The 13,094-nt window shown below is 42.6% G+C and overlaps 1 protein-coding gene across 3 annotated transcripts in view; it reads left to right on the top strand.

The window, feature by feature from the left end:
* The window catches only part of glra1 (glycine receptor, alpha 1), a 141,867-nt gene that overhangs the window by 64,963 nt on the left and 63,810 nt on the right, over window positions 1–13,094 (top strand). For all 3 annotated transcript variants that reach the window (XM_039813115.1, XM_039813114.1, XM_039813116.1), the window contains one exon: window positions 8,012–8,079. In XM_039813115.1, the coding sequence (XP_039669049.1) occupies window positions 8,012–8,079 (68 nt within the window). The remainder of the gene's footprint in view (window positions 1–8,011; window positions 8,080–13,094) is intronic.

Here is a 13,094-nt window from a genome sequence, read left to right as displayed (position 1 = left end):
TCCTTTGTAATCATAGAAACTATTGTTTTGCGCACAGCAACTACTGCCCTCTTCCAACATGGAGGAAAAAATAAGCATTCAAATGATCTTGATGGTTGCGCAATACAAACAAAAATAGTATATCAACCCTTTCATTGAAATAGAACATCGGTTAAAACATAATGTATTTAACATTAAAAAAGGCCCTGTATTCATGAAGAATTATAGGGATCAAACAAAATGTCTTCAGGGTAAAATGTGTAAATGTAGTGCAATAAAGGGCTGTTTTTAGATGCAATTTACACAAAGAATATCAAGAGGATTACATGTTGATTCAAACCTCTGAATCTTAATATCTGTCAGAAAAAATAACTGAATGGAGTTATGAAATGCCTCATTAAGCCCTCCCTGTCGAAACCAAAAAGTTCAAATGTCTTTCAACGAGCTGATGAAACCTCGAAACTTCCAGAAGCTTCAAAGAAAGGAAGTCTTATTTTGTAGACAAAATGCAGCCAGGTGGGGGGGCCCTGCAGTGTGTTTTAACAGCACAGACTTGTACAAATTGTTTTAAGTGTGACACAGAAATTGGAGAACTCGGGGAAGGTTTAGAGCATTTCTTCAGTAAGAGGCTGCAGCGGCTGCAGTTAGCAGAAGTGCTGAGGCCGAGCCGTTTGTTTTTATCCAGCTTTATTGCTGTTGTCACTTGTTTTTAATGAAATTGGAGTTCAGTTGAAGAAGGCGGGGGATTTATTCGTGCCAACCCACCTCATCAGGCCTACTCAGCGTGCGCGTGTGTGTGTGTGTGTGTGTGTGTGTGTGTGTGTGTGTGTGTGTGTGTGTGTGTGTGTGTGTGTGTGTGTTTGAGAGAGGTGGGAGTATATGCGTGTATATTCAGTGAATTTTACTTTTAAGTTCACATGCCAAGGGCTGGTAGAGTAGAATTGTATTTCACAAGAACATTCACAGCATAGTCTTAATAATTCATATACATTTTTCATAAAAAATATGAAACCCTTCAATACAGTTTTATGAAAGTCAGTCAGTCAGTTCTGTTTATAGTTTTGGGGGCGTTTAAGTCCATTGACTTACCTTTAAGTGACTTACTTATACAACAGTTTAAACTACATTTTGATATTTAGTCATCCAGGCAGTGGATTTGCTTTGTGATGATTGGCTGTACGGTGGCCAGCAGGGACCAACTTTGGATGCATGTAGAGGACAAGGACTGTGTAGAACATACTGAAATGTTATCAGCTACAAAGGGTTAAACAACAATGAGGCGTGCAGACAGTATGCATGCGTGCAAAACCGTATGTTAATGAGTGTTAATGTGTGTTTTGTGTGAGTGCGGTGCAGCGTGTAAGCTCCATGCATACTGTATGTGTTCTTGAGATTAACATGCGAGTGTGTTTTCGATGCATGCCCCAATGCACCTGCATGTATATCTGCACAATCTAAAATAAGTGGTGTGTGTGTATGTGTGTGTTTGCCCGTTTTATTGCTTACTGTGTGTGTGTGTGTGTGTGTGTGTGTGTGTGTGTGTGTGTGTGTGTGTGTGTGTGTGTGTGTGTGTGTGTGTGTGTGTGTGTGTGTGTGTCTCGATGTAATTTGGTGTATCTGTTTATCGAGCATGTTTGCTCATTTGCTCCTATAGGTGTTTGTATTTACACTATGGTTAAATGTTAATGTATGTGCTGTTTGTATGTGTTTGTCATTGTATCACTTATGTGTTTTTGTGTATATGTGTGGATACAGTACATAGCTGTGTGTTTCCATAAACCTACTCCCATGCACAAATTTGAAGTATCGCATTAAAAAGGCTGGATGGAAACTGCAAAATTGATAAAAACGTTTTTAATTGCGCAAAAGAGTTGATGGTATGAACGGGATATGGAAACGCCTTGAACCAAATTCCTGATCACCTCTCTCGATTTTTCTTCCGTAAATTGGTTAGATTGCTAAGGCGACTTGTTTTGTTTCTCTAATTCTTCTACTCTGATTACTGGCAGATTACAGCCACGTGTGGCCTTCAGCACCGACTTCTGACCAAACTACGCTGCAGCCTAGTTTACTCGCTTCAAACCTGTTGATGAAAACACACCGAATTCCCATTTCTTTTTACATTTCAAAAAAGTTTGCTCAAATTTCGCTTGTGGAAACACGGCTACTGGCAGTCTCTTCAATCAACTGTTGCCTACTAGAGAAGCCTACTTGTGTCTACTTTATCTCAAATCAAGGACCCACTGTTTTGAAACGACTACTGATTTTGGGTGGTGAATCTGGCAGTTATTATAAAGTGCAAAGATAGAAAGATTACGAGAAGTAGCAACAGGAACCAAGGGTGGCAGGGCATAGCGAACATAATATCTAATAGACTCATAAGAGGTGCTCAAACGTACTGCAAAGGATAAACAATAAGTATAGAAAAAAACTAAGTGCAGCAACGTGGGTTTATTTGAGAATCCTTCATTTCAGACAAGAGGCTATGGAAAGCATTATATCATCGAGTGTACTTACAAGTAATCCATAGAAGTACAGATGTGCGTGTGTGTGTGTGTGTGTGTGTGTGTGTGTGTGTGTGTGTGTGTGTGTGTGTGTGTGTGTGTGTGTGTGAGGCAAAAATGAGTGTGCAGCTACAGTCGCCGGTGAGTCACACTGCCAGCCTGCCCTCCATGACAGTTAATGAGCTGTCGCTTCTTTCTCCTTTCTGTCGTTTTCTGCTGCACCCACGTCTTCTGTCTTTATTGGAAAGCTATAAAGAAAACTCTCTCTCTCTCTCTCTCTCTCTCTCTCTCTCTCTCTCTCTCTCTCTCTCTCTCTCTCTCTCTCTCTCTCTCTCTCTCTCCTTCTCTCCCTCTTTGGATGGTTATTAAATGATCTGCTGTGCCAGAAAAGAGGGAGCGAAGCAGAAGGAGGAGATTTTTTCAGGGGGGGAGGGGGAATTAGCTTCTCCTCCTCAGGTTTTCGGCGTCACGCACTACGAAGGGACGTCAAAAGAAGACAAATTACGATATTCCTCCCCCTCCCCCCCTCCCTCCTGCCACGGAGTGAGAGGACTTTGAAGGAGGGATTTTGAACAAAGCCAGGATGCAGAGGAAATGTGTCAGAGGACTTGAGTTAGGCCTGAAAAGCCATTCTGAGAAAAAAAACAGTGGAAATGTAACGCCAGCCCGTTTATGGATAAAGCCTCTGATGTACTCCGACGTATCGGAGCTCGTGCTCACGGGGTTTTTCGAGCCCGTATACATCAGACAGATACTGACAGGTGGTGGAGCTGGGCTGGTTATTTACCACGGAGCGTCTAGAGTCTATTTATCCAAGTGCGTTTACACCCAGTTTGCTTCAACTCCTGCAGTGCCAAATAAAGGGATCATTCAATTTCCATTTTTGTCAAAAAAATGAGAAAATAATTGCACATGTAACTTATGTGTGTTATGCTAGGTGTTTTTTTAATGAAAACTAAATAGAAAGGCAACAAATCCATAATACCCAACTCTTATGAAATACCATTACATAGTAGATTTTTGCGCATGTGAATACCTTTTTCTTGATACTCTGCATCGCCACTTTACATCAAGGTACACGTGATGTAGTTATTAGGTCAAGAAAAATATAGTTCAGTTTCCTCAGTGGCGTAAAGTAGTTGCGATCACTCCCCCGTTTTCTCTTCATGTTCTATAACCAGAATTTATGGTCATATTTCTGTAGGGAAGTCAATAAGTTTGGATGCAAGCAGGTGTTTTATCATCACTGTTTTATCTGCTTCTTTTAAAGGAATCTGGCTGATTGTTGAAAGTCTATAGAACCTTAAAATAATGAACCTCACGAATAGCAGCACAACTGAAAATGGGAGCATCAGCTCACGGAGGAGAGACGGATGCATGGTGGTGTGGTTTGTTAAGAGTGCAACAGTAATCCATGACCCACCATGGTTGTAGTTCCATGCATCGAATTCAGTCAAGAGAAGCCCAATAGTGTCACACTTGACTGGCTGGTGCTTTCAAACTTTACACCAGAGATCTTCAACAGGGGGTCCGGGACCCCTCGGGGATCCTCAGAGGTACTGCATTAAAAACATTACCATCACATGAATCCAACATGAATCCATTATATTATTTGCAAGTATAAATCAGCTTATTTGGTAAAAAAACATTATTGATAGGCTTACTGGCCTACAGGTAAAGTAGTCACTAAGGTAGCCATCCACAGATGCAGTTAACACGGATTCACTGTGCCACATGTATGTTTGACATTAAAACATGCATTATAAAATCATGTTGACAATTATTATTTGAATAGCCTATGCGCTAAAAAGGTATGTATAAAGGCTTTGGGCTGCCCCACACGTTATTGTAGGCCCAGTTTAATATGCAACTTCACACTACTGCTGCTTCGTCTCTGTTTCAGATAAGGGGTCCATAAGGGGTCCTGGGCTTAAAAAACGTTGAAGACCCCTGCTTTACGCCATAAGACTTCCATAGTTCCCTTAGTCCAGGCACCGGTTATCTTTCACCTTTGAGGTAATTGAACCTCTAATCCTGGCAGTTTAAGTATCCCGATCTCCCCAGTCAGCTACAGTATGCAGCTATTTCTCTTTAGCTACTGTGGAACAAACTCATTTCATCTGCAGCCAGTTCCATTTGCTGCACTGGAAGCAAACCTGGTTGATTAAATATGTGGAAGTTTGTTTCTTTGCTTTTTTTCCCTTTCATCTTTATTACCTCACCCTCCTTTCCTCACGCAGCCCTGTGAGTAATCTATATCTACGATTCTAATTTTCTACTTATGGTTTAACCACAGTAGCGTGCTTGTGTGCGTGAGTGTGTGTGAATGACTCTCAGATGATATTCCTCCCCAGTGGCCTCCAGCAGTCCTCAGACTGTGACAGGGAGAGTAATTGGCCATCAAAATAATCCAGACCCCTTCCTTCATCCGTAGCTAGCCGCCGGCAAGTGGAATTAGACAGTGAATTTAGCCAGGGACTTTAAACACAACCTGTGTGTGTGTGTGTGTGTGTGTATGTGTGTGTGTGTGTGTGTGTGTGTGTGTGCGTGCGCGTGAGAATATGACTATCATGCAGCCCCTTGACTTAAAAAAAAAATACATTCTGTAATTCAGCACAGTATTACATACAATTATCTGATGAATGCCTGATGAAGAGTGGATTATATATAATAGGATTACAGTAATCACATTACAAAAGTTTTGCAAAAATGGTGTGTGCAACAATCTAATTATTTCATAGACAAAGACTATATAATGGCACTTTGTCTACACATTTTCTGCATGAAAAGTGCAGAGCTGTACTGCAAAGGAGCTATATTATGGTAAAGCATTAGTTTGTAACAGTGCCACTTTTCTAATTCAGTTTTGTATTTGACTACATTTTAGTGTTGCAGTTTACTGGGCACATTGGCTCTCTGTCATCAAAAGCAGCAGCGACTACCTCAGATAAGAAGAGTTCACTCACTGTGATTTAGCACTTAAAGCCAATATCCAGTCCACCGCCTGACGGCGATGAGAGCCACGCTCCTCAGTGCAACTCCACTCCTGCTGCCAAGTAATCGCATTTGTGTTTGTACAACCTTAGTAATGCAGCGAATCGATGGAGCGGGAGCATAAGGCCCGAATGCTATTTACTCCCACTTTGACTCGCTCATTGGAAAACAACCTTGAAAAGAACCAACCTTGTCTCATCTCTTGACAGGAGAGTGAGGGGGACTATTTTTTGTCATTATGCGTTCCTTTGAAATGACGCTTTTTAAGTCTCTAAGGGGATGTGAAATTGATTTTCTAGTTTTCTTCTTCGATCGTAATGAGATGTTTACACGTTTTCCTTCTCAGTGACTCTTGACCAAACTTGCTGCAGTCGGTCACTGTCGGAGTATTTAAGTTTGTGCTGGAACCCACCTCATCGAACACTTTCTTTCACTTTGTTTACTTCCTGCAGTCTGTCATCAACTCACTTTAGCTGTAGTCTTCCCTGCTGCTCTGATATCCGGTCACACACAGGGACTGAACACACACAATCCACCTCAGTTCACTTCCCATACACACAACATTAAATACAATAAAATTGATCTAAAAGAATGCAACACCGTTAGTATAAAACTAAGGTAAAGTGCAGAGGGGTGGTTTATGATTAATTTGAATGTTTCAATCTGGTTCACCGGATTTTCAGAAGCCTGTTTCTCTGCCCAGAGGGAAGGGTCTCAAGTAGCCTGGTATCGCATCTCCAATTTTCTTTTCAGCAATTCAAATAGGTTTGGTGTTGTGCTCATGGACGGCTCTTTTTTTAAGCCAATCAGAGTTTTGTAGTCAGGATTAAAAAGGGGATGTTAATGTCTCGGGCCAGAAAAAGGCAACAAGCATGGATGAGATGTATAACTTAAAGTGCTCATATTATGCTCATTTTCAGGTTCATAATTGTATTTAGAGGTTGTACCTGAATAGGTTTACATGGTTTAATTTTCAAAAAACACCATATTTTTGTTGTACTGCACATTGCTGCAGCTCCTCTTTTCACCCTGTGTGTTGAGCTCTCTGTTTTAGCTACAGAGTGAGGCATCTCACTTCTGTTCCATCTTTGTTGGGAGTCGCACATGCGCAGTACCTAGGTAAGGACTACTAGCCAGTCAGAAGCAGAGTATGAGGGCGTGCCCTGACAGTACCTAGGTAAGGACTACTAGCCAGTCAGAAGCAGAGTATGAGGGCGTGCCCTGACAGTAGCTAGGTAAGGACTACTAGCCAGTCAGAAGCAGAGTATGAGGGCGTGCCCTGACAGTAGCTAGGTAAGGACTACTAGCCAGTCAGAAGCAGAGTATGAGGGCGTGCCACGCTAGCAGCTAGGCGAGCATTATAACGTGTGTTACAAAGTGACCCACGTCTGTCTCTGAAGTAAAGGCTGGACTACAATAGAGCTGTTTGGAGCAGTTTGTGAACAGTGTTTTCTGTTGGAGATGGTAAGTCCCTTTGGGGGGGACTTTGGGCTTTTTCACTTTGTAAACCTATAACGTGCACAAAAAAGATATATAACCCAATAAAGGAAAGAGAAAACGCCAAAAAAGCATAATATGAGCACTTTAAAGCTGCATAATCAGTATTTTTAGATGAAAAATTTATCAAATGACGTGATGTGTGTTATATATATAAGTCACTCACTTGTGAGAGGATTGTCACAAGCTCAACAATTCCTCTCAGCTCTATGGAGTATTTTAACTGCTCATTGTTCTGTTTTTACAGCCTGCAAATGTAGTTGTGGTTGTGTTTTTTTAGTAACAATTTCTGAGAACCCCGCTGTACATTACCTGCCCGGCACCGAACAGCAGACACTCAAAAGCTACATATGTTTCTGTGAAGTTGGTGGAGACCCAACCAGAGCTCAAAGAAGTAAGATTGGACAGACATTCATCAGGTGGACACACTCCCCTGAGATGATACTGTTGTTTCGTGTCTAATTGGGCAACTGTTTGCTTACATGTTCACCCTAACTGCTACATAAGTGAATAATGTATAAGTGTGTAAGTGTTGTGTTACAGCTTGTCCCCCCCCCCCAAAGTGGCCAAAAGGAAAAAAATCAATGCAGCTTGAAATTGGCATATTTCTTCGATCGACACGACATGACAATAAATGAACTGATCCGAGTAACCGCCGGGGCAAACTAACCCTCCTTCCCCCCCCCCACAGCAAAGCCAACACACACACACACACACACACACACACACACACACACACACACACACACACACACACACACACACAATGTCACTCTGATTAATGAAGTGTAAACAAGCTGTCATTTTAGCCTCATTATCAGACTAGATGTCAATGTTAACAACAATCTAATCTCTGCAGAAAACACAGTATTTGTTTGGAGTTTCTGGGGCTCTTATCTCCAAGTTTTCTTCTCTTGATTAAGTTTTATTTGCGTGATTTTATTTTTTATGTCATGCAGGTTGTTGAAAACGTTCAGCTAAAATCTAACTTCTCTGTCTCTTTCCCTCTGTGTTCCCTCTCTCTTCCCTCTCTGCAGGTCCGCCGGTAAACGTAACCTGCAACATTTTTATCAACAGTTTTGGGTCCATCGCTGAAACAACAATGGTAAGCTCAGTTATTCTTAACACGGCTTTGTAACACAGCTCGACGTGTGGATTTTGATATTATTTATTCGTCACTTGGTCACTGATGGTTGGGCGGCTAATGGAAAATGTCTCATCTCGTTGCAGCTCCATTTCCGCTGGGGCAATTTTGTCCTAAAAAAAAATGCGATTAATTGAAACGACGGCAGCGCTGATATTCAGTTTCGTTTTTTTTTATTTCCTTTTGAAAAACTAAAAGCCTTCTGCCCTCTGAGTGTTAAGAAAAGTGTCCGCCTCATTGAGCTTGTCTCCCATTTCAAACACTTCATTTGAGAGAGCGCATCACTGCCACGGCCATTTGCATAACAACGCGGCAGCGATTGTGTCATGCCTGTATGCGAGCAAACAGAAAATCCATTAGTGTTAATATAACTGAACCATCAACCTTCACAGAGCAACAAGGCCCAAAGCAGATATGGTGACACTGAACTGTAGTGTGTGTGTGCGTGTGCGTGTGTGTGTGTGTGTGTGTGTGTGTGTGTGATCTCAGTAGCCATGGAACTCACTTCTCTTCTTTAAAAGCTCCTCGCTTCTCGCCTGAACTGGAAGTGGTTCTGACCCTCCTTCATGAAGGCCATGCTCCGAGGAGCGAGGATGCTAGCCTGGTCCTACCAGACTGTGGTACACTAGCCTGGTCCTACCAGACTCTGGTCCATTAGCCTGGTCCTACCAGAGTCTGGTACATTTAATTTGTACAGAGAGTCTGGCCTCTCTCCATTGACAAGTGTTAACTTCCTTGAAGGCAGGTACTCTGTTGAAGTTTAAAATTATTGGATCTGCCCAGAGCCACTCTGGATCTGCCGTAACCAATCGCCAATGTTTGGTCGTGACGTCGGCTTAGCATCGCTAGCGTTAGCCTTAGCTGACTCCTTTACCACTAATACAGCTGATGTATTCAAGTGACGCTTCAGAGGAAAGGACACCTCATCCCTCTTTCCTCGTTTCCTCTCTCCTCGCGTGATTTCCTCACATCTCTCCCGTGCTTCCTCGGTGGGACGGACTAAGACCAGAGAAGGGACGTAAGTGAAGAAACGGAACCTGAGATGCAGCAAATGCGGGTCAGCCAGCTCAGCCACTTTTTTCCAGATTAAAATAACCATTAGATGAGTTGAGACACAAGAGGATGAATCCCACTGCTTTTGGTGATTCCCTAACTTTTCCTTTAGCGCCACCAGCAGGTTCAAATTGTTCACTTTTCCTGTGAAATATCTCAAACTTCTTCTGGATCGGTTGGCACAAAACTGGTTGTCTGGAAAATGGTTTCCAGACAACATATCCTTATGGCTCTGATGATCCCCTGGTTTCACCACTAGTGCCACCATGAGGTTGTAGTCTTTAGCTTTTAGTGATAACTTGACAGCAGCATGGATTGCCTGAATGACGGATCCTTCCTCAGTTTGTCTTTCAGAGGTTTCTCCCATTTATTTTCCGGATTACCCGATTTTTCTCTGGGACTTTTCCCTCTCCTTATCACTGATCTTAGAGGATGTTGTTTGATGTACCAATCATATACCCCTGCGGAGAAAATTAGATTTTTCAGATGTTATCGGAGCGTCTGACCCCCACAGCCTGTCAGAGCCACACATCGATCAAAAAAAGTTATACTTCTGGATGCTTAGACTGACGACCACAGTCAGTGATGTTGCCCTTATCTCTCAAAGGGTGGATTAGAAGCAGAAACAACTGAAATAATTGGATTTATCAGGTTTGTTTTTTTATCAAACCAGAAAATCCATTTTATAGCTCCAGAGGCTGAGGACGGTTTTGTCGATGCAGTGATGGTGTTCATTTCATTGTGTAGCTCTCGCTTTAAACGTAGACTACAATATCCCTCCATCCTCACACACACACACACACACACACACACACACACACACACACACACAGTGCTGCTGGGGCCGGAGCACAGTGAACAGTGATAGATGGAGTCGTCAGAATGGCGCAGTGCGTGTTGAAGTCCCGGCGGTACGCGGCTTTATTCCTGTTTCAGCGCTCTCCTTGCTCGCTTACTCGCTCACTTCACACACACACACACACACATACACACACACACACACACATACACACACACACACACAGACACACACTCAGACAGACACGCAACCCCCTTCTCTCACTCTTCATCCCACTCTACCACTCGTTTTCTCCCTCCATTATTTCCTCTTATATTAAGAACAGACGTGTACTCACACTAGCCTTATAATATCCAAATTCAATGATATTTTGAGGTTAAGAAAACTTGGACTTATCAATATCAACATGCGCCAAGAAAATTGGTGAAATGGTTCTTACTGTCATAATGAAAAATTCTCAGCTCCCGACTCACGTAATAATACACTCAATTACTGTAACAGTTCTTCCATTTTCTCCAGAATGGAAAGTGTTTTATTGTCTTCTTTCTCTTTACCAAATCCTAAGGTTAGATATGAGATATAAAGCCTAATAAACCCAAGCTCGTAGGATATACACTGTTCTGTACTATTTGTGACATTCATCTCTCTCTGTCTCCCTGACTGTCTCTCTCTCTCTGTCTCTCTCTCTCTCTCTCTCTCTCTGACTCTCTCTCTCTCTCTCTCTCCCCCACATACAGTTATCTCACTGCTCATTCATTCCCATCCCAGGCTTTACACTGTGTTACTTTAAGTATGATTGTCAGCTTTATCCCCCACCCCCTCTCTCCATGCATATCTTTCCCTCGTTCTCTCTCCATCTATCGGGGTTGTAGTCGCTCTCAAAGGAAGAGCAACAGTAAACTGCCAGGTTTCTTTTAGATACTATTTCCTAGAAACAGTCTAAACTGGGGTACGCAGTTTTCTAGAAAAGGCACAAAAAACCCACCAGAATAGTAAAATGCAGCCCTCCTCCTGCAGCTCTCCCCTCTCTGTCCTCAGCCCCTCTCTTCATACAGGGACCTGTATGAGTACTAGTCATTCATTGTATCATGATGGCGTTATATTGCGGCCGTTCAATGAAAACTCCCATTCTGTTTTCTTTGTTTTCTGTTTAAGACCTTTGAGATGACATACTGTGATTCGAGGTCTAGCTAGCTACAGAAACATTAGTCTCGCTTTGCCAGACCTTCCTCCACAGCGCTGCGGAGGAGGGTCTGGCTACCCCACACAGCATTCCGGGATGGGAGAAAAATGTGCTATGGTTTATTGTCATTTCGTTAAACCAATCACAATCGTCTTGTGTGGTGCTAGGCACCGGGAAAAGCCGCGGTGCCTCTGCAAAATAGTAGTAGTGTCAACAATAATCAATTCGGCAATGCATCGCAATGCGGGGCATGTAAGATTCAGCATCGATGCGGCAAAGTGCCATAATCGATTATGTCACTGTTTATTTTCTGGCCTTGAGTGGACAATAAAGTTTTGAAGTTTCAATTACTTCTTTATCAAAGATACAGGAGAGTGATAATACACACATAGCAGCCAATAAAATCTGTTGTTCAATATCTGACTGCTTGTATTGCCTCATGACTGATGAAAAATTTGCCTTGTTGTGTGCAGTAGAATTTTGATGCATCGCAATGCATCGTAGAATCGAATTGAATCGAATCGTTACCTGGTGAATCGTAATCGAATCGAATTGTGAGGGTAGTGCCAATGCACACCCCTACAAAATAGCCTCAGGAAGGAACTTGTTTTGGTGGAACATGTGTACGTTCAAAAGTTGTTTTAGTCGTGCAACAGAAAACTCAGATTGGACAGATAGTCTAGCTAGCTGTCTGGATTTACCCTGCAGAGATCTGAGGAGGAGTTTTAAATGCCAACACAAAGGAAGCCCAAGGCAACGGATATCTGGCCTAAAGGAGTGAAATCTGGCTAAATTTCCGTCGGCAACGGAGCAATCCCGGAAGTGGAACATCAAGGATAAAGACTGCAGAAACATGAACTTGAATTAGCCGCAGCCGTGAGCCTTTGACTACGGTTAGCAGAAGGCTAATCTATTAACATTTTCTCTCCAGCTCTGAAATGCTTCGCTGATATTGGCATGTGTTTTATTACATTTTTTTGTCAGACTTTCTTTCAGACTCTTTTTGAGAAGTCCATCTCCCTTCTTTTGGGTTACTTTTATCCTTCCAATTCTGCCAGATGTTCTGTCACTGAATCAAGCTTTCACCATCTAAAGGGACGTTCACGCGCATTTGCATTTGTAGAACAGCCAATAGGAATACCCTCTCTCTGAAATGGCCTGTGATTGGCCAAAGTCATTGTCATGGACTAGATTAACTAAAGCCTGAAGGCAGAGGAGGGGCAGAAGTCTAGTTTTCTCTCAGACCAACTCAATATTAGCAGTAGCATTTTTAAGTGTTGTTTAAGTTGCAAATCTCAAACAACAAAATAAAGAAAAAGTGGACAGTATTTCTGCCATGTGCGTGCCAATTAGTGTTGGACCATGGTGTCTGTGGACTTTATTATATCTGCACTGTGTCTCTGCAGCTGTACACGGTCAGCACTCTTGATCTAGCACTATTTTAGTCTCACAGCTCTGGTCTAGATTCTGTCTCAGAGCAGAAATCCACATTCATTTTGGAGGTATAATTGCTGCAAAATGTCTTCCTCTGATGTACAGTCGCTTATTGCCTCATAGTTTAGCTTTGTTTTCCCCAGACATCCACAAAATGCTCAGTTCAACTGGCAAATGTCGCATTTTTCAAAATCACGTAGAGATCCAGAGAGACGTTTGCTGTTGTGATTTGATTTGGCATCCCACAGTGCTGCTGCTGGTGGTGGTGCGGCTTATTTCGAGGCCACACAGTGAAAAACAGCATATTTTTCTCTCTCAGTGCAATGTTGTCTGGGCAGAGCAGATGTGGCGCCATAATGTGTGAGACTCCGTAACCTCCTATCGCTCCTTCCTACCTGAGCAGCATCCAGGGTGGCGGCAGGTTGTTATGACAGGCGTGGAATTAGAATATGGCTGCTGCTGTTTTGCTGTAGTTCTTGCATTTGAAGAAGAAGAAGAAGAAGAAGA

This window comes from Perca fluviatilis, chromosome 10 (genome assembly GCF_010015445.1).
Source record: "Perca fluviatilis chromosome 10, GENO_Pfluv_1.0, whole genome shotgun sequence".
Taxonomy (NCBI): Eukaryota; Metazoa; Chordata; class Actinopteri; order Perciformes; family Percidae; genus Perca; species Perca fluviatilis.
This window is presented reverse-complemented; position numbering and strand designations above follow the sequence as displayed.